This window comes from Rhamphochromis longiceps, linkage group LG11, assembly GCF_057381845.1.
Source record: "Rhamphochromis longiceps isolate RC_006_pf linkage group LG11, R_longiceps_female_GT1.1, whole genome shotgun sequence".
Classification (NCBI taxonomy): Eukaryota; Metazoa; Chordata; class Actinopteri; order Cichliformes; family Cichlidae; genus Rhamphochromis; species Rhamphochromis longiceps.
The window spans coordinates 3,252,745-3,272,811 of NC_140567.1; the positions used below are offsets into that span (position 1 = coordinate 3,252,745).

Here is a 20,067-nt window from a genome sequence, read left to right on the forward strand (position 1 = left end):
CGAGAATGTAGCTGTGTAAACCTCAAATATCTGCTCAGTTTATGACTACGTCCACACGTACACGGGTATTTTTGAAAACTGAGATTTTCTGTTTTCGTTTTAAAAAATAATCCCGTCCACACGTAAACGCAGAAATGAAGGAAAACGCTGCTATGAACATGCCAAAGCAACAGGTGGCGATATATTCCTAACCGTGTAGAAATGTTGACCAATCAGAAGTCTAGAAGCCTCAGTGGGGAAATAGTAAACAAGGATGGGGCATAGAAGCAGAACCGAGTCGTATGTGTGGAGGGACAGTAACTGTGTGTATATGTAAGCATTTAAACACTGCAGAGAGTAGAATTAACAGTAACAGTATTGTAGAAATTCATTTCACCGAAACAATAACGTGGCGCACAGTGTGACGTCAAAAAAGGCGCACATCTTTGACGCTGTGTTTTCTGCGTTTTTCTCGTCCACACGTAAATGCAAAAACTGAATTTTCAAAAATATCCACCCTGGCCGGAGTTTTTAAAAATCTCCGTTTTCAGTGACCGAAAACGCCGTTTACGTGTGGACGAAAGGTGCAAACGCGTAGAAAAATCCGCGTTTTCAAAAATACCCGGGTACGTGTGGACGTAGCCTATATCTGCTCAAGACACCACATATTTTCAAAAGTGCTCGGAGACGTCTGTTACCCACTAGCTCGATAGCTAGCCGGGGGCAAGGCTCACTAGAGCCGTGAGAACACCGGACTCCCGGCAAATCGTTTTCAAACCCACCGCCGTCTTTCGCTGCTCAGGTTAAACATGATATATGAGTCACTTAGATCACTTAAAAATGTTATTTGTAATATGTAATGTTATATTTTTTTTAGTATTTTATTTGTTCCTGAGTAAATCGGTTTGGCTGAGATTAAAGTTTTTACACAGCTGAATAAACGTCAAGCAGACAGCTGATTATCAGAAGTGTGAGATGCTCGAGAATTTACTCCAGTGTCCTGTTATATTTTAGATAGCAAGGAGTTTATTAAACTTCACAATCTGCAAATTTCATTAAAATTTAACAAACTATCATCTTGTCTTTATTTTTAGTTAGCACTTAACTTAAACACTTAAAGCTGTAAGATAATGATAGTTAAATAAGAGCAGATGCTGCTGGTGCAAGAAGCTGAACGTTTTACGTCCAATGGATGATGATCTGACTAGTCGACTATCAAAACAATCGTTTGTGGCAGCCCTAGTGGTCACCACCTCACAAACATCCTCTTTTTGATTGTTGTCCACTTTCAAAGCAGGTGAAATGGATTCCCACTGGCCTGTGTTTACATCCTGACTGGACAGACTGGTATCACTGAAATTGAAAAACGTTGTGTTACACTGTGACGATCGAGTCTTCCCTTAAGTCTCCTAGGCAGTTTCTTGTGTGGATGAAGACAACAGATACCGCTTGGAAATGGAGTGCCACCGAAATATGTCACGAAACCTTAACTGACCAATCAGCATGAAATGACCAAGTCTTCCTTTTTCGCTTCAGACACATTATCGATGCGGTGTTTAAGAAAGCTACAAAAAGTAGGGGGTTCATTTAGCTCTTTATTTACTTGTACTGACTGACCCCTGAGCTGGGATAGGCTCCACCCACTCCAGGCTTTTAGATAAGTGGAAGAGATTGGATGGATGGACTGACCCCTGTTGAGCCCTCAGCTGAATTACAGCTCATTTCTATACAAAGGACTTAATAGGAATGCCTTCCCTGGATTCAGTCCAAACAGAAGAAGGAACGGTGACCATTGTTTGCAGTTGTGAAGCCTAAACTGCACAGCGAGGCAGATGATTATTAATCATCAAGGGAATTTGGGGGGATGTGAGATGAAAACAGAAGAAGAGCAAACAGCGTCAGGGTTTTCAAACTGGTCGAAGAGCATTAGCATGTTTCATTTTTGGTTAAAAATTTGTAAATCAGCGTGGGGATCCTCTATCTTTGAAGCTCCTTTGGCTCCTTGTCTGGAAAACAATAAGATTAAAAAGCTGCATTTATAACCAAATTCCTCTGGGGGTGGAAAATGAATCGACGCTGTCCATTGTGAGGAGAACACATCTTCATCTCTGACTCTGAAATAGTTGCAGAGTTTTGCCAAGAGAGCAGTGGAACTGGAGGACAACTGCTGTGTCTCAGTACTTTAATGTCTGTTCCACATCCAGCCCTGAGAGAGGGGACTTGTATTTTGCTTATCCAAAGGCCTTTGCACTTTCTCCATGCACTGCCAGACACCCACACACTCTCACTCAAATCAAATTAAAAATGTCACAAGGCAATCCGCACAGTTAACAGCAACCTCGGGAGCTCCATTGTCTCAGTAATTCTTTCATTGTTCGCTGTAATCTGTCTGGGTATTGTCTGAACAAATCCATAATACACAGGATAATAGAGCGCACAGTTGACCATAGAAAACACATTGTTCGTCAGGGAGAACACGAGACATTTCCTTGACTTTCCTTTGGCGTGTTTGTCATTAGAAAAGTCAGGATCTCTTTCATTTGGTTTATTTTAACTACACGGCAGTGCAGCATGTTTCTGGCGGACCGTTCCCATTGGCTCCTGTTTCTGCCAAACAACACAATCACTATGCTGCAGTCGCAGCCAAATACTCACAGCTGGAGTAATTAGCCACTTCTTTATCTCACACTCACTCTTCATTTGCATAATTTTGACACATCCTTCCCCCACGATACTGAGATACCATTTTCCTGCTTATCCACTCCTGTCCTCATTTTCTAAACTCTTTTAATTCACTCCCATTCTTCCCTCAGTTTGCGCCGCTGCTTCTCCTGTGGCACACTTGCATGCCGAAAAGAGAGAGATAAAGCGAGCATACAAAAATCAAAACGAGGCATCTCTTTCCTCTCTCTCACTGACCGCTGCCTTCTGATTCTTTTCAGACACGACAACCTGCTGGGTGCTGATAACAGGATTAATAATACTGAAAAATCCTAATCGGGGGGAATTAAAAATGCAGTTCTGTCATTAAAATAAGCAGCGCGTCAGTGGTGGCACACTCAGGTCTGCTGAGCAGGCTTTTCACACTACTAATGAATTACAGCGTAAGGGATTTACACATGTATCTGTAGCTTGTCAGACAATATGGATAGGCAGTCATCTCTGACATACTTTCAAGCATTTCTGTAGGATTAATTGAAACGTAGCCTAACTGTGAAGCTTTGCCTAAAGCCGCTGACTGCTGCGCCCAAAATACACGAGCTTCTAAAATGAAAAAGATGCGTCGAAAGCTGGGGCTTCTTTACAGAGACACGCTCTCTCTGGGCAAAATCAAACTCAGCGTATGGCAGTGGACAGCAGAGGTCCAACTGGGCCTACTGTCTCATCGGCATCCACACAGCTGCCTTCTTTTCAGGCATAGAGAGAGACGACTACGATCTACGTGAGCTGAAGAAAGCCAAAAAACGGGATGAGAGGCAAGGCAAAAACATCCTTTTCCACTTTTCAGAGGCTTCCAAGAGAGAGCCTTGGCAACAAGTAAGAGACACACAGAGGTGACAGACAGGTAATAAACACACACCTGCACCTGAATCACCCTGACCTGCAGTAATCATGGAAGCAAAGCCACATCAGAAGAGGGGAAATGGGCACACGCACACACACACACACAAACACACACACACACAAACACGGTGCTAACCGCTGCATCATCGCGTCTGTGTAACTGTTAATATTTCTACAGTGTGTAATTAATTAACAAGCAAATTAATGACTTAATTGAGCATTCAGCACAGCAGACTCCTCAGTGCTCGCAGTCCATTAAATTAACATCACACCTGACTTGAATTCGGCTGAATCTTTGAAGTTCTCTGCGTCCGACCACTGTGTGGTTCATGTTTTACGTTTTCTGTCCACTTGCATTTCTGTGCATCTGTGATGGACCAACACTGACCTAACACTTTCAACTGGCGTATGAAATTGACCCGACACTGGTAATGAGAGCTGGGTTTCCAGCTTTCAGCGACCAAGAACCAAAGGTGGCGTATCAGGTCAGGAGACTTGTGGTTTGTTGGCATGCGTATGGTTTTGTGCACCCCGGGCTCACACTGTCAAAGAGAAGTTCTGTGCAAACTGCAGCTGAGCTTTTTGGACAAGCTTCACTAACCGCCCACACTCCCCACCAGACATTTTCCTCTTCATCACATCCTGTACTATTCACTACTGAGAGCCTTCCTACTATTATGTGCTGTTCTATTGCACAGTCATTGATATTTTCTATTCCGCACTAATAGAATACTGCACTATATGGTTCTAATGTGTACAAATATATACTATATTCTTGCATTTAACTAACTCTGCATCATTAAGCTGTCTGACGGCACCGTATGGCTGAGACAGCTGCAGCTGGGCTGTGGGGTTATAAGGAGTGTCTTCGTCCTTGCAGTTCATTTTCACAGTCAGATAAAAAAAGTAAAGCATTGTGTGTATAACATGTGTTCAGAATTGAGTTATGACTCCAAGCACAAATGTGATGTCTGATGCAAAATGCAGCAATTCAATGCAGAGCATTTTGAAATGTGCTAATTGTCACCGAGAGCTGTGTGCTGGAGCAGGTTCTGCAGAACACGCTGTTAATGATTAAGTTCAGTGGTTCAAACTACAACAATTAACTTCCTGTTATTTTCAGAACATTGCAATGGATTTGCCTCATAGTTCTCAGGAGCTGATGCTAAAGCTAAGCTACATGTTAGTGAGCTTCTGTACAAACATAGCATAGTTTTTTCAGTTTTCCACACTACACGCTCACACAAGCCGCACACTGTCAGACGTGTTGGCTGAATAAACAAACACTTGGATAATCGATTTTCAGTGAAAAATGCTTGGACACACATACTGAGGAAAAGCTAAATCTCACTGCTGCATCCAGACTTCCATCTCTGCACGGCCATCTTGTTCGGGGGGTTTGAATACAGCTATGTTAAAACTGAACAACAAAGACTAACATTGTCCAGCTGTTGTTTTTAGAGTGTTTAATTTGATACATAGCAGTGATTTTTTGATTTAATATCACGTGACTGACAGACACTTGCTTATGTCAGGTGAAAGAAAGAAAAGCGTGTCCCTTCAAATTTAAATGACTCGTCTCATGTTTCTGTATCTGTTTCATAGCCTGTTTTGGATTTTTTCCAAAGGATAAAGTTAGAAGACAATCATGGACAGTCATGACTTGAACTGATTCATGATGATGTTTTAACTGAGCACAGACCTTTTTATTTCTTTAGTGAGCAGACAGCATTGAAAAGGACACAAAGTTAGCAGAGAGCCTTGAACTGGCTTTTCCTTGGGTGTGGGCAGGATCTCAGCGGTCTCTATCAGCACTGTATTTCAATACATGGTGGCAAATGGCTGCGACACTGCAGGCAGTGATGATGTGTTACGTACTGTCCTGCAGCTCCCAGAGCCGTGGAGGAAGGTTGCTGAAGTATTCATGGTTCAGTGCTGCCTGAGCTGACAGCCGGTTCTTTGGGAAGCACTGGAGGAACTTGGAGGCCAACTCCTCAGCATGGTCCACATAGCCCAACCTTAAACACACAGTTACACATAGTCAGACACCAGAGTGACACCGAAAAGACACGTGAACAGTATATCTGGAGATACATTCATTGGAAATAGGCAGTAAAGGCATCCAAGTAAAATACAGTCAGTTTGTTCTAAACACAGACAGAGCAACTTTCTCCAAATCACAGAGTTGCTGACAACAAGCAGCAAGCGGTTTAATTATGCTGAAGGTTTGCTGACTCGAGAGGAAAAACACATCTAAGAAACGCACACATGCAAAAGCTCACACCTTTTTCTTTTGAGTCTGAATCATACATGTTGACTGGGTCACCGTGAGAAACAATGAAGGGCCTCATTAAAGAAAGACTGTGTGTGTGTGTGTGTGTGTGTGTGTGCGTGTGTGTGTGTGTGTGTGTGTGTGTGTGTGCGTGTGTGTGTGTGTGTGTGTGTGTGTTCGTTCGAACTGGGAGTCACTGAACTCCTGAACCAGCCCAGCTAGCAGCGCCGAGGGAGAGGAAAGATTGAAAATAAGCGAATAGCAACAAATTCAGGCAGTAATGAGGCATCTACTGCATTAAATAAACATAATGTTATTCTGCGCTGCTCACCGGCCCCACGCTCGCAGTACTCAGAACGCCTCTCATGTTCTCTGGGTTTCTCGTGGCTGAGTCCCTAGTCAAGCACTCTGACAGCCACTCCCATGACTCTCAGAGGGGATCTCGACTCAACTTATCAGCGGAGAGATGCAGGGAGGATAACTCTCTGTTCAACTCATCAACGCCACTCAGAACAGAAGCAGAGATAAAGTTAATGAAGTCCATCAGGGCCTCTACAAGCTTCTTTCTCATACTGGGTGTAACTTTACTGAAAACTTTGAAGACAAACCAGACAGTGTGTGAAAGTGTACCGATAGATTAAGGCCTGCTGTTCTACGGTTTTGTGTTTTAGAGCCAAATGATAACATTAGGATTAAGATGAAAGAGGTAACAGCCATGATTTTGTGCAACTATTTAATATTTTGGAAGCTCAAGCAGACAAAATACCACAAAAAAGGTTAAAGAAAGAGCTTCATTAAACAGAAAGCATCCAGGTGTCATGTTTTGCTGTGTGGCAGGCAGGCGGAAAGACCCAAATGACGGACGATTAAACTCAAAGCACAACTTTATTCGCTGGATACACTCGCCATAAGAAATTACCTCTACAAAAGACTCAAAAACCTTGTACATGAACTAGAACCTAAACTGGACTCAGGAAACTAAAACTATGAAACACAGGCAACTGAGGAAACATAGGCAACGCAGCGACTCGTGGGATACAGGAAAAGAAGAGAGCAGACATGGGAACAGAGACTAAACACAAGCTAAGGGAGGAAAAGCTACGATCACTAGGAACTGCTCTTGGGTTTTTTAGTCTTTAAAAGGAAGAAAAACTAATCAGGCCTATTGTCCAGGCTAACAGTAAGAAAGTTATTTATATTAAAGAGCGTTTTCTAAAACTATGCTCTTCAATAATCAAAGTGAATTACACACTGTGGCTGCTGTTAGCAGCACTAGCACCAACAACCTCGTTTCCTTGCAGGTTCACATCCAAACACCTGTGTAAAACATGGTTACTCATCGCTCCTGCTCAGGGATTATATGTTGGTTTTCTTAGTGGCAGTCTGAAGGTAACCATTCATTCTTTACTGGAAAAGAGAGAAAGCGCACTGCTGCCTGCTAGAGCTTGGGACTGTAACATCCTAGACCTCCACTATCCCACCTGTACAGTTTACAGGTGCAGCTTGCCAGTGTTAGCAGATAACTAAACACTTCATTCGATCCTCTAAATCCGCGGTCCCCACCCCAGAACCAGTCCGTGAGCTGTTTGGCACCGGGCCGTGAGAGTTGAGGCTCGGGTGTGGAATTTATGGTTTTCAGGGTTTTTATCGCTAACTCGGTTTCCCTGGGTTTTTTCCCGTGTTGTAGTTGTGTGTCTTATTTTGAAAGGAATATTTACACGTTACCATAGCGACCAGAGAGCATTAAGGGGAAGAGAGGAGAATAATACTCTCAATGTTGTTGGCGCATTTCAGGAGGACGCTGTGAATAAAGTTACAGAGTTACACAGTGAATTCACGTTTATTATTATATTTACAAAATACCACAGTTTTTGTCTTCGTCATATTATTTTATTTTATAGACCAGCGGACCGTCGCAGACCGGCCTTTAAGGTGTTGCAGTCCGGTACCAAACGACTCACGGACCAGTACCGGTCCGTGGTCCGGGGGTGGGGGCTGCTGCTCTATATATCGTCCCTGCTGGCTACAATACATACATCTGAATTTTCACTACCACACATGAGTGAACAACATGTAACTGAAGCCACACCAGCTCACACGTTGCTGTAACAAAGTCCTTGTCCAGTGTTGGGGAACCAGGACGTCTTGATGAGAAATGAGGCTACTAAAACTAAGGCATGAGAACATTAAAGTAATAGACAAAGAAGCACCTGGCAGCTCAGCGCTATAATATTGAAGCTGGAGACCCAGAAGCTGCAGCACAGTGGAAGCAATTGTGAGCAGTATGGACCAAATGCAACAGCAGCTGCATCTACTGAGCTGAAGATGAAAACTGTGGCCGAAGTCAAGGTGGCCTCCAAACCAAGAGCATCACTCCTTAGGTCACCGATAGTTAGGGCTGGGCGATATGGCCTAAAATCCACATCGCGGTATAATTTGAAGCATGTGCTGTAACGATATATATCACAATATATTCTTTTCTTCTGTATAACGTATTTTCCACACTATAAAGACTTAAAATCCTTTAATTTTCTCAAAAATCGAGAGTGTGCCTTATGTATGAATTCTGGTTGTGCTTACTGACCTCGAACCGATTTGGGCAGAAATCTGTTAAAAAATGTTTTAGTACAACTTTGGTAAGCCGCACTGCTTGATGGATCGTCAGAGCATTACGGCTGCCGTAGTGAGGAGCTTCACGGAGTAATCTGGGTCCAAAACTCCGTCAGCTTCAGGTCCCAAAGTCAAAGGAACAATGAGAGTTAAAAACGGTCTAAATTCTTTCATCTTTAATTAAATCATCAGCGTTGCTGCTTTACCAGGTGTAACAATTAAGTTTAACATCCATGAAAACAGAATTTATTAAATTTAACGGAGTTAGAAGTTAACAGGAAGTTAGCTCGCTAGTTTACACCTAAACATGACCTACCATGTTCTGAGAGATTTTTGAAACTAATTCAAACGTACAGCTCTGCTACCACTTCCAACATAAATGAAGACAGAAAACTAAACAGCAGTGGCGTTTGCAGGTTACTGAAGTTGGACTACCTGGTATATAATGTTGTGCTACGTGATTGCTAGCTAACAGCTATGTTAGCATAACATTAGCTGGAGGATGAACGCCAACTTTTTTCCACTTGATAAAAGTTAACGTGAGGGATTCTGGTGGTCAGGGACAAATGCAATCGCATAGCAGGATGCTGTACACGGGGCAAACTTCAGTCAGGAGAACAACTGAGATTATTCATCCACAATACGAGGTTAGTTATTAATATACTGAAACAACATGGGAACAGAGCAGCTGTGAGAGAATTCAGCATTAATGAATCAATGTTACGGAAGTGGAGGAAGCGCAGGTTTTGGCTTTCCCCATGTTTCAAAAGTGCTTCATCTCTTTGCTGTGACTGTCGCCCGCCATAATTTGCAGATGATAATGGTTGTAGCCGCTGCGATGCTTTCGACCAAAACAGGTGCAGCTTGATGACATCATCAACATGTGCTATCGCGGTAGAGCGATATAGTATCTCTATCGTTGGCCAAATTTATATCGTTTCTATCGTATATCATTTATATCGCCCACCCCTACCGATAGTCCAATCAGAGGAGGCGCTTGCAGATCTGCCTATTGCAGATCTATATATCATCCCCACCTCCAGTTTCACTAAAACTGAAAAATTGATATAATTAGCCTGCTTTTCAATCAGTCAGCAGATTAACTAATAATCTATACTGAGATGAAAACATGTCCCCTGGATGTAAACAGGGGACACTAATTTATATTACTGTGAGGTTAATATGACCATGTCCCAAACTTGCAGCTGGAATGATAAACTCTACTGCATTAAAAACAAATCTTCCAGTGAAACCTTATGAACGTGCCTTTGTTTAGTCGCAGTCTGTAAGTGAAGCTGGATTCAGGTGTTGTCTTTTCTCTGCAGGCGCACAGAGTGCAGGCACATAGTTGTTGGTGTGAAGTCTCCTGGATATCAGTATGTTGGCCTTTGAAAGCTGCTGATGCATGGTAGGTGTGCATTCCTTTCTGCTATTGCTGCCAACTTAGCTGAGCGAACGAGCCAACATCTGCATTAAGATCGATAGTGTCTCCTGTGGCTATCAAACAGATCTAGGTGATGACACATTCACAGCAGGCTGAGGCATTCCTTCTTCACTGGAGCATGGCAAGTGCTTTTTCATGGTAATCCATCAAAATAACTACAGGAAGGACTTTCGAGAAGCGAGGGCGAGGAGACCACCTGCCTCTATTGTCTCGTCACCACAACTGAAAGTAGCAGAGGAGACCTTTCATCTCGGCCACTCGGAGCTGTTTAGGTAGAAAGCTTTTGTGTTTTTTGTCTGAAGAATTTCTATGAAATGCTTTCACCATGTCTGACTAATTTAATGACGAGATTGTTGAATAAAAACCAAGTGTGAAGGCAGCAACACATGACCAAACAGGCCCCAGTGCAACTGATCTGAGGATAGTAGTAGTAGTTTTCCACCTCACTTTTCGTTTAATAAAGTAATTGTAGTACTCCGTGGTGAGTTTTACCACTGGCATATACTCCTGCTTATACTTAGTCTGTGCACATCGCAGCAACCTCATGCACAAAGACTACCCATCCATGTTCCTTTAGTACCTACAGACCATCATTTAAATGTCAAAGCCAGCCTGGGTTTTTATGTGTACCCCATCTTCTAATGCAGGGGTCTCAAACTTTATACATAAATATTTAAATAACAGATCTGATCATCCAGTTGTTCTCCCTCTTGCCTCCAGGGGCACTGGGGTTCAACAGGTTATGTGTTTACTGTTTAATTTCTTTGTGAGGTACAGTGGGGCAAAAAAGTATTTAGTCAGCCACCGATTGTGCAAGTTCCCCCACCTAAAATGATGACAGAGGTCAGTAATTTGCACCAGAGCTACACTTCAACTGTGAGAGACAGAATGTGAAAAAAAAATCCATGAATCCACATGGTAGGATTTGTAAAGAATTTATTCGTAAATCAGGGTGGAAAATAAGTATTTGGTCAATAACAAAAATACAACTCAATACTTTGTAACATAACCTTTGTTGGCAATAACAGAGGTCAAACGTTTACTATAGGTCTTTACCAGGTTTGCACACACAGTAGCTGGTATTTTGGCCCATTCCTCCATGCAGATCTTCTCGAGAGCAGTGATGTTTTGGGGCTGTCGCCGAACAACACGGACTTTCAACTCCCGCCACAGATTTTCTATGGGGTTGAGGTCTGGAGACTGGCTAGGCCACTCCAGGACTTTCAAATGCTTCTTACGGAGCCACTCCTTTGTTGCCCGGGCGGTGTGTTTTGGATCATTGTCATGTTGGAAGACCCAGCCTCGTTTCATCTTCAAAGTTCTCACTGATGGAAGGAGGTTTTGGCTCAAAATCTCACGATACATGGCCCCATTCATTCTGTCCTTAACACGGATCAGTCGTCCTGTCCCCTTGGCAGAAAAACAGCCCCATAGCATGATGTTTCCACCCCCATGCTTCACAGTAGGTATGGTGTTCTTGGGATGCAACTCAGTATTCTTCTTCCTCCAAACACGACGAGTTGAGTTTATACCAAAAAGTTCTACTTTGGTTTCATCTGACCACATGACATTCTCCCAATCCTCTGCTGTATCATCCATGTGCTCTCTGGCAAACTTCAGACGGGCCTGGACATGCACTGGCTTAAGCAGCGGAACACGTCTGGCACTGCGGGATTTGATTCCCTGCCGTTGTAGTGTGTTACTGATGGTGACCTTTGTTACTTTGGTCCCAGCTCTCTGCAGGTCATTCACCAGGTCCCCCCGTGTGGTTCTGGGATCTTTGCTCACCGTTCTCATGATCATTTTGACCCCACGGGATGAGATCTTGCGTGGAGCCCCAGATCGAGGGAGATTATCAGTGGTCTTGTATGTCTTCCATTTTCTGATGATTGCTCCCACAGTTGATTTTTTCACACCAAGCTGCTTGCCTATTGTAGATTCACTCTTCCCAGTCTGGTGCAGGTCTACAATACTTTTCCTGGTGTCCTTCGAAAGCTCTTTGGTCTTGGCCATGGCGGAGTTTGGAGTCTGACTGTTTGAGGCTGTGGACAGGTGTCTTTTATACAGATGATGAGTTCAAACAGGTGCCATTCATACAGGTAACGAGTGGGGGACAGAAAAGCTTCTTACAGAAGACGTTACAGGTCTGTGAGAGCCAGAGATTTTCCTTGTTTGAGGTGACCAAATACTTATTTTCCACCCTGATTTACGAATAAATTCTTTACAAATCCTACCATGTGGATTCATGGATTTTTTTTTCACATCCTGTCTCTCACAGTTGAAGTGTACCTCTGGTGCAAATTACTGACCTCTGTCATCATTTTAAGTGGGGGAACTTGCACAATCGGTGGCTGACTAAATACTTTTTTGCCCCACTGTATGAACGGCCATAAGGGAAATTTGTAGGAAAAAACTGCAAAACTTGTGCAAATACAGTTAAAAGTAAAGATTTCTGCTTGTGGTTGTTTGTGTTGAGCGGCAGATCAAACAAGAATTATAAATGGCTTCCAGCGCACGTTCGGGCCTGCGAGACTCATTTAGACACTCGATATCACTGACATGCAGACAGATGATAATTTTACGTTTTAACTCATTTATTCACTTCTCTCGACACGCTTGTCTTTAAATCGGGCTTCACGTCTCTCTGGCCCGTACCACAGAACGTCTGCCCCCCTTCCTTCTTTCACACAATGGTATGATCCCAGTGTGTCGTTGCGTGTGATTGGCCACATGGTGTGTCGCACCCCTGCCTGCATGGATTCACAGCAGGGCTGAAGTTTCGTCTCCCACGTACTGTTGGGATATTAATAATATGACATTTTTAATGGGCCAGATGTGGCCCGCGGGCCGTACGTTTCACACCCCTGCTTCCAACAGGATAATGCACCATGTCACATGTTCAAATCATCTCAAACTGGCCAATCAGACATCAGCAGTCACCAGATATAAACTCAAACCTTTGGAACGGTCGAGCCACATCATGCATGTACAGATCTTTGAGGAACCACCGTCCATTTTGAATCTATGCCACAAAAAAGGTCTGACGAGGTGTAACTAATGAAGTGTCCGCTGAGTGTATTTTTAGGCCCTAGCAGCAGTTGGTGTGAAGTGAGGAAAAGATCTGGTTTACATTTCATTTGCATTTCAACAAAAACCTTTCATTTCAAAGCTGCTGTTGTTGCTGCGACCTGACCACAGCGCCGTGTTTTGTACTCTTGTCACCTGTGACACAGACTTTAAATGCAGTGCTTTAACAAAAACTTTGCCTCTGGCCTTTGGGGGAAACAACTGTACTACAATACACGTCAAAGCACACAAACACATAAAACCCCCATAGACACAGATTGATTTCCTGTCCATCAGCCGTCCGCATTTTCACAGCTGGAAGAAAAACAGTGCAGCAGAGAAAAATGGCTGATGGAAACCAGAAACACAGAGAGCACGAGGGGGTGAGCCAAGTCTCAGGGCAGGACATAGCGAGTTCATATCGAATTCACCGTTCCCTGGACTGTGATGAAAGGCAGTTGAGAGGAAGTGATGGCCATTAACATTCCACCTCACTTTCTTTCTGCAAATTTTTATTTCCTCCTGGACTCGAGAAAATCAGGAGACTGGGAGGGACCGAGGAATCCACCGCAGCTAACATTTATGTCTGCTTTTCATTTGTCCTCGGATGCTTCAGTTCACTTCTTTAACCTCCTAGGACCTGGCGTCCACATATGTGGACATCACATTTTGGGTTATCTAGACCAAAATACTCAATTTTGCCTGATATCCACTTACAAGGACATTATCCTGCTACTGTTCTATCAACATTTTAAACGAATATCTTCATATGTGGCTCTGATTTTTCTTAAAAACAAAAATAAAGTAAAAAAAAAAATCTGGTAATTCTTTGTTTTTACATTCATCGGGTCCCAATCAGCCCGAATAGCAAAGAGAAATTAAAAATGCTGCAGTGGAAGAGTTCGGGTCTCAGGAGGTTAAAGGATCCTTCTATTAAAATCATTATACTCTACATTAGTTGCTTTCAAATCAAACCCATCCAACTGAAATACTTACTCTGAGAACTTGTGGATCAACTCTTTGATATTTGGATCCTAAAGTAAGCCTCTCAGAAACACGTCGAATTTCATACCATATAAAACACCAACCAGCCAATGAGCAATTAACTGTAAGTGTTGGGGTCAAACTGATATCCCCAGCTGATGTTACAACCCAGCGTATAAGCTTAAAATCCCAAGTGTTTCAGTTACTAATCAGTTTATATTATGAACCCTTTCATGCATGAATTATGACAACCTCAATCAGGATTTTTATCCATCTTTAGGCATGAAAAAAAGATTTTTGAACTTTATTTTTTAAATGTACTTTTCAAAGAGTTTGTTACATGTCCACTTAGGTGGACAACAGACGTTCTGACTTATGAATTTAGTATGGAGTGGCACATCAGTGTTCAACGTAGTGGTTTATGTGCAAGTATACCATCAACACTGACACAAATACACTCTAAAAAGTAATTCAGAGGCTTAGTAAATATTACTATAAATATAAGTTAGATGAGCCTGATAGACTCTGTGAATATCCTTTTAGTAATTATTTGAGTTTGATGAGCTGAAATAAATGTCTAAAATGTTAACATATGTGTTTGTGTTAATTAAGGTATTTATTTACATTTATCTCAGACAAAAAATTCAGTATGTGGTTCACAGAATACCTTCTTTGCATGTGCCTAATATTTCTGTTTAAAAGTGAATCTAAATATTTGAGAATTATGTATCTATACTCATCAGTATCTTGTTCTAAAATCATTAATTATTCAAATCAATATTATTTATTGTCAGCAACTACAACTGAAAAGTGTAAGTAAAACACGATAACGTGGAGTAATTGAGTACCATGAGCCTTTGTTTTATTCATTTTGTTTTTTAAATACTCTGAGCGTTTGTGTTTGCGCTCCTGGTTTGACATTCATCCTTCAGGTATGTGAGGCTTTGAGCTAAAAGGGGAAAGGCTCTTGTCTTTTTAGTGCTTGTTTATTTCGAGTTATTGCCGTGTTTATGAAAATACATTTTTCATTTGGAAAAATGTTAACATGTGGTCATTTTTCACACATGTATTATGAAACACACGACTACATATCAGTTGGTCTGGTTTAGACTTAGACTACCAGTGAAATATAATAACATTCATATTTGAATGTTAGTATTAAGTACAATTTTGATTACGTTCAGTTTACAATATTAAATAAATGGAACAAAAATATATCTATATTTCATGTTTGTGTAACAACTACAATTATTCATTTCAACTTCATATGTTTAAGCTTTAGTTATTCAATTGATCAAGTATATTGAACAGATTTGACTGGTTTAAAAATGTAAAAATGTCAGTTTTAGTTTTTAGAGTGACAAGAAAACAGCCGTTGAATAGCTGTCCACTGTAGTGCCCACTACGTGTGAAAGGGTCGATATTAATTTGGGGGTAAAATGTATAACTGCAGCCAGGAGAACACGACGGCGTGGAGCATGAAATAAGTGCTGCAGGGATGATGTTTTGTATGTCATCCCAGACGTTAGCATCACTGTGGCCCCCTTAACAAAGAGCCATGCTTCTGCATTATCGTGTAACATTAGCTTCACATAAGGAGAAATAACAGTTTGAAGCATGAATACACATCGTCAGAAGTAAAACAGCAACATTAGGATCTAAAGTAAATGAGACCATTGAGGTAGAAGTCAGCGTCATCACCACGAAACGTTTGTATTTTGTATCATACGACATTAAATGTCCTCAACGATGTCTGTACTCTCTCTGATCCACTTGTTAACAAATGCATATTATATGAGAAACTGTGAAAACATGTAAGGGTTACACTGAATAAAGACATCTAACCAAGAACTCATCCAGAAAGATCAGTGATTTGAAGATGAGGGAAGCAGAAGCTGAAAAACCATTTCCAGGTTTTAGGACTTACTGTCCAAAGATAAAAATCCAAGTGTAAATTCGAAACGAACTCCCTGGTTTTCATGTCCTGGCACTAAAGAGCACACACTGAGGGCATGTTTTCTAGCTTTGAATCTTGTTATTGACAGTTATCATTATAAAATAAAATACACTGATGCAGATGACTCTGGCGATAATTCATACAGCGGCAGAATGTTTGGCACATCATGGGAAGTAATTTGTGGCAGATTCTTTACTTTCCAGATTAGAGGCGCAGCAGATTCTCTGGGGATTAAGGATGACCTGTGTAATTATTCCAAATCACAGGAGGCACGCAGGTCTTAGCGTCCTGTGTGATGACGGCTTTAGTTAGTGACGACGAATCTTCGTTCCAGCAGCTATACTTTGTGATTGTAGCTGAATAGACAGCTGGAGTTTTATAGAAATCACTTCCCTGCTGCTTATTTCAAATTCCCTCTGGAAAACAGTCACACTCCCCTTTTGCCCACCGTTGTCTCCACTCCAGATGTACGCCTGGGGCAAACAGTGGCACACATCTGGGAGAAGCCCTGACTGCCAAGCCCTGCCCTTTTCCTGCCTGATGTCGCACAACACAAGTCACACATATGATGTTGCAGTAATGCTGCATGCAGGCTTGTACACACACACACACACACACACACACACACACACACACACACACACACACACACACACACACACACACACACACACACACAGCTCACTTACTTATTCCAAGCTTGTCTGAGCTTCTTTGCGCTGTACACTGTAAAGCGGTCTGCAACGAGAAAAAAACAACAAGCAATTAAATGGCTGCACTAAGAGCTGCTGCTGGGTTAATGACACACACCTGCTAAAACACCTTCAAACCAAACTTCTACGTGCACGTCTCAGCAAATTACGAGACATAGATGCTGCAATAATTAATTGCAAACTACGATTTTTCAAATAGTGGCAGGGCCTTAGCTTAGCCTCACAGAGAAGGCCGCCTAGTTTCAGATCTTCCCTTGTGTTAATTGGCTGCTAATCTCCACCCAGCACAGCTCACTGCTGCAGTGTTGCTATTGTGTTTCTGTCTTTTTCAAATCGGGCCATTTTCACTTCCATATTTTTATTCTTGGATTCTACTAGAGTAGTTCTGCAAGATTCAAATCAAAATAATAAAAAAGAAATAAACATAACCTCGGTGCTTTTAGTTCCTATTGCTTTAAGGCAGCTCCCTTTTGATTGGCTACCTCTTAGATTTGGACACATAGCAGGGGCTGTTTATCTTTGATGATCATGTCCTATAGAGACACACGTCAAAAGAAACTGCATCAAACTGAGCATTTGCGGTATAAAAATGGCAGTAAAACATCTCAAAACCTGCAAAAAGATATATTTTGGTAAAGCAAGTACTTTGAATCGGTTAGTGCTGCAGTAACTAGCTTGTCAGACTTTAACTGCAGCTTCATGTGAACCACAATCAAAAGCTTAAATACATTTAGCCTCTGGGAGGTCCTAGAAAAATGCATACACTATTGGTCTTAGAGCCACAAATCAACCACGCCATAAAAAGTGCTATAAAAAGATTATATATTAATATTTCTTTCCACTTTAAATTAGCCAGTCTTTTAAAACTACTTCTCCCTGAAATATTCATACAAAGTTTTAATTATAGTTTCGTTGTTTTAAGGGTTAGGGTTAGGGTTAGCACCAACATGTATTTCGATCCACTTTTTTTTTTTTTTGCAGGAGCATAAAAAGCCCTCCAGGCGGCCAGCTGCTGGCAAGCTCCCCACAAAGACTGAAGGTGGAACGATCACGATCCCTTTAACCGTAATTAATCTGCAGTGAAAAATAGCGTTTATAATGGGTTTCAATGGGGCACAAATCGACCACTAAGACCAGTAGTGTAAGTTTGTCTGTAGCTTAGCCACTGAAGCTAATTTCCGGAAGTCATACTGAAATTTTAACAGTAAATGTGACCAAACTTTTTTTTGCAGACTTTCGCTATATTCCATTCAACACAGTGCAAATGGCGTGTATACGAACAATGAAAAATGGCACAAATCGACCCAAGACCACCCAGAGGTTAGTTTGGGATCCATCTCAATCTTCTTTGGTTCTCTGGCTCTGCAGGCAGCACCTCATCCGGAAATACATTTTTCGGTCCCACATTTTAAAACCAAAGCTAACAGTTTGCCACAAAGGCAAGTTCCTGCATTATACAATCACACTCATGAAAAGTGCAAACACAAATATACATGCAATGTTGTACAAAGCTGGCCTGTCACTGTAAGTTATACCTTCAACACTGTGCTCCTCAGACTGAGCTGTGCCGGACAGTTCACCGGATCATCTTAAAGGAATGCAGCCACAGTCAATGTAATTAATTCTTTGTCTGAAATCTTAAAAATGTGTGCTGTAGTGAAGGCCTGCGACGACCAGGCAAAACAGCTTAATGTTATCACACAAAGTGTTGCTTTGTGTATTAGTTTGCCAAAATGAGGACTGGAAAATGAATGAAATCCTCTTGAGCAATGCAGTGTGAACTATGTGCCTCTGCGTCAAGGCCAAACCACATTAAATTGTCATATTTGCAAGAGGAGTTTGGTGAAGCAGTGTCTGCGTGCTTCTGCAGCTATGATCGCTATGCTGTGAATGTGTGAAGGCTCAGCGCTCTTCTCTTAATTACAGCCAAAACTGCCATGTTGGCGTGCAGTCAGCTACTGTACAAGCTAGCCAGCCACCCAGTGAGCTAGTCCGTCTGGACTCCCACACTGTTGGCCTGATCCAGCTAGCCTGCAACCAGACAGCCTGTTCCAGCATCAGCCTGCAGCTTGCAAGACAGCCAGCAGTGGGTCCTGTCGCCCAGGCTGGTGTCAGGTGCGCCGGCGTGAGCTGACCAGAGCTCGCTGAGCACCAGGGGAGACGGCTCCAGCTATCAGCAGGAGGAGGGGTGGAGCCAGGCTGTGCTGGTAAAACATGCATGCTTCAAAATAGTCATAATTTTGGATATTTCGAGCATACTGGTGCAAATGTTAGTCCTTTCTTTAAATACCACAAAACATGATTATTGAAATGTATTCATTAATATGTCAGAATCACAGCTCAAATCAACCAGAACCTTCATTATACTGTGTCTGAGGTGTTGGTCAGACTGTCTGCATGTTTGTACCTGTGTGCACTGTGCAGCTGTGTTGCAGGTTTTATATGCGCCCTCCCTTCAAGGTTTCATTTTCAGATACGCAGTCTGAGCTGGACCATGACTGAGACCAAGAGCGGCGGGAGGCAGCTAAAGGGAGATATGGCTGGAAGTGAGGAAGTATCTGTGGAACCTTTTCATTCCCACAAAAATGTGAAAAAAAAAGCGGCGCCTTCACTCAAGGCCAAGCCGCAGCATCGTGTCTGAAAGTGCAGCGATGTATTCAGGTTGGAGCGGGACAGAAAAGAAAGACAGGAAGGTGCTGCAGAATTTATGTGGAAGTAACAGAGAAATATGTGACGGATCCTCGGCACAGCAGTCGTGTGTTTTTGGACAACGGGCGGCTGAGAGGAGCTCAGTCCTGCTGAGGAAACTCTGCAGACTGACGCAACACTGCCACCTGCTGCTCACTGCAGCGTCAGACATGTAGACGCTCGTTTGTATCTATACACGTTTCAAATACTGCAAAAAATCAAAGTCAGTAACAGATTTTTATTGTTACAAACCTAAAGAAAAATACTCAAGTAGTTTGTCTTTGCATCTGTCTTCACACTTTAATCACAGACCTAACTCTTTACCACTCAGTGTGTCAGCAGAGACTGGTTTTGTTTCAGCACCATCCACTGCTGGTCTGCACACAATATCTCCACAGAGCCACTGCAGCTACTCAGCTGTGATTTCCATTATATTTGTTTTAATGAGCTCTGCTAGTGATCTGCTTTATTCATATGTCCATCTCTTTATCTGCTTATGTCGGCTAGCCTGTCATTCAGTTTTGTGAAAGTGTTAGCATACAACACAATATCATTCAGATTATGGAGGCTATAGCTGTAGTATAACACCTGCTATCATTAAGGATTACCGTTCTCCTGCTGTGGTTCATCTTTTGGGCACTTCTTCTTTGATCCTCCAGTTTCCTCTGATTTTTTAAGGACACACCTACTAAGACTTCTTAAGTTTTTTTTGCTAGTAACTCTTAAGAATCATCTTGTTGGGGCTATTTCATGGATGACAAACTGTGTTATTGTTGAAACAACATGCTGC

At 42.2% G+C, this 20,067-nt stretch overlaps 1 protein-coding gene across 4 annotated transcripts in view; it reads right to left on the reverse strand.

The window, feature by feature from the left end:
• Positions 1-20,067, reverse strand: part of cdk14 (cyclin dependent kinase 14) — a 237,020-nt gene that overhangs the window by 54,808 nt on the left and 162,145 nt on the right. For all 4 annotated transcript variants that reach the window (XR_014913714.1, XM_085422048.1, XM_085422049.1 and 1 more), the window contains 2 exons: positions 16,566-16,614; positions 5,422-5,561 (listed from right to left, as the gene is read on the reverse strand). Coding sequence is in view for 3 of the 4 variants with exons in the window: in XM_085422048.1 (XP_085278174.1) it covers positions 5,422-5,561; positions 16,566-16,614 (189 nt within the window). In the remaining variant the exon portion in view is untranslated. The remainder of the gene's footprint in view (positions 1-5,421; positions 5,562-16,565; positions 16,615-20,067) is intronic.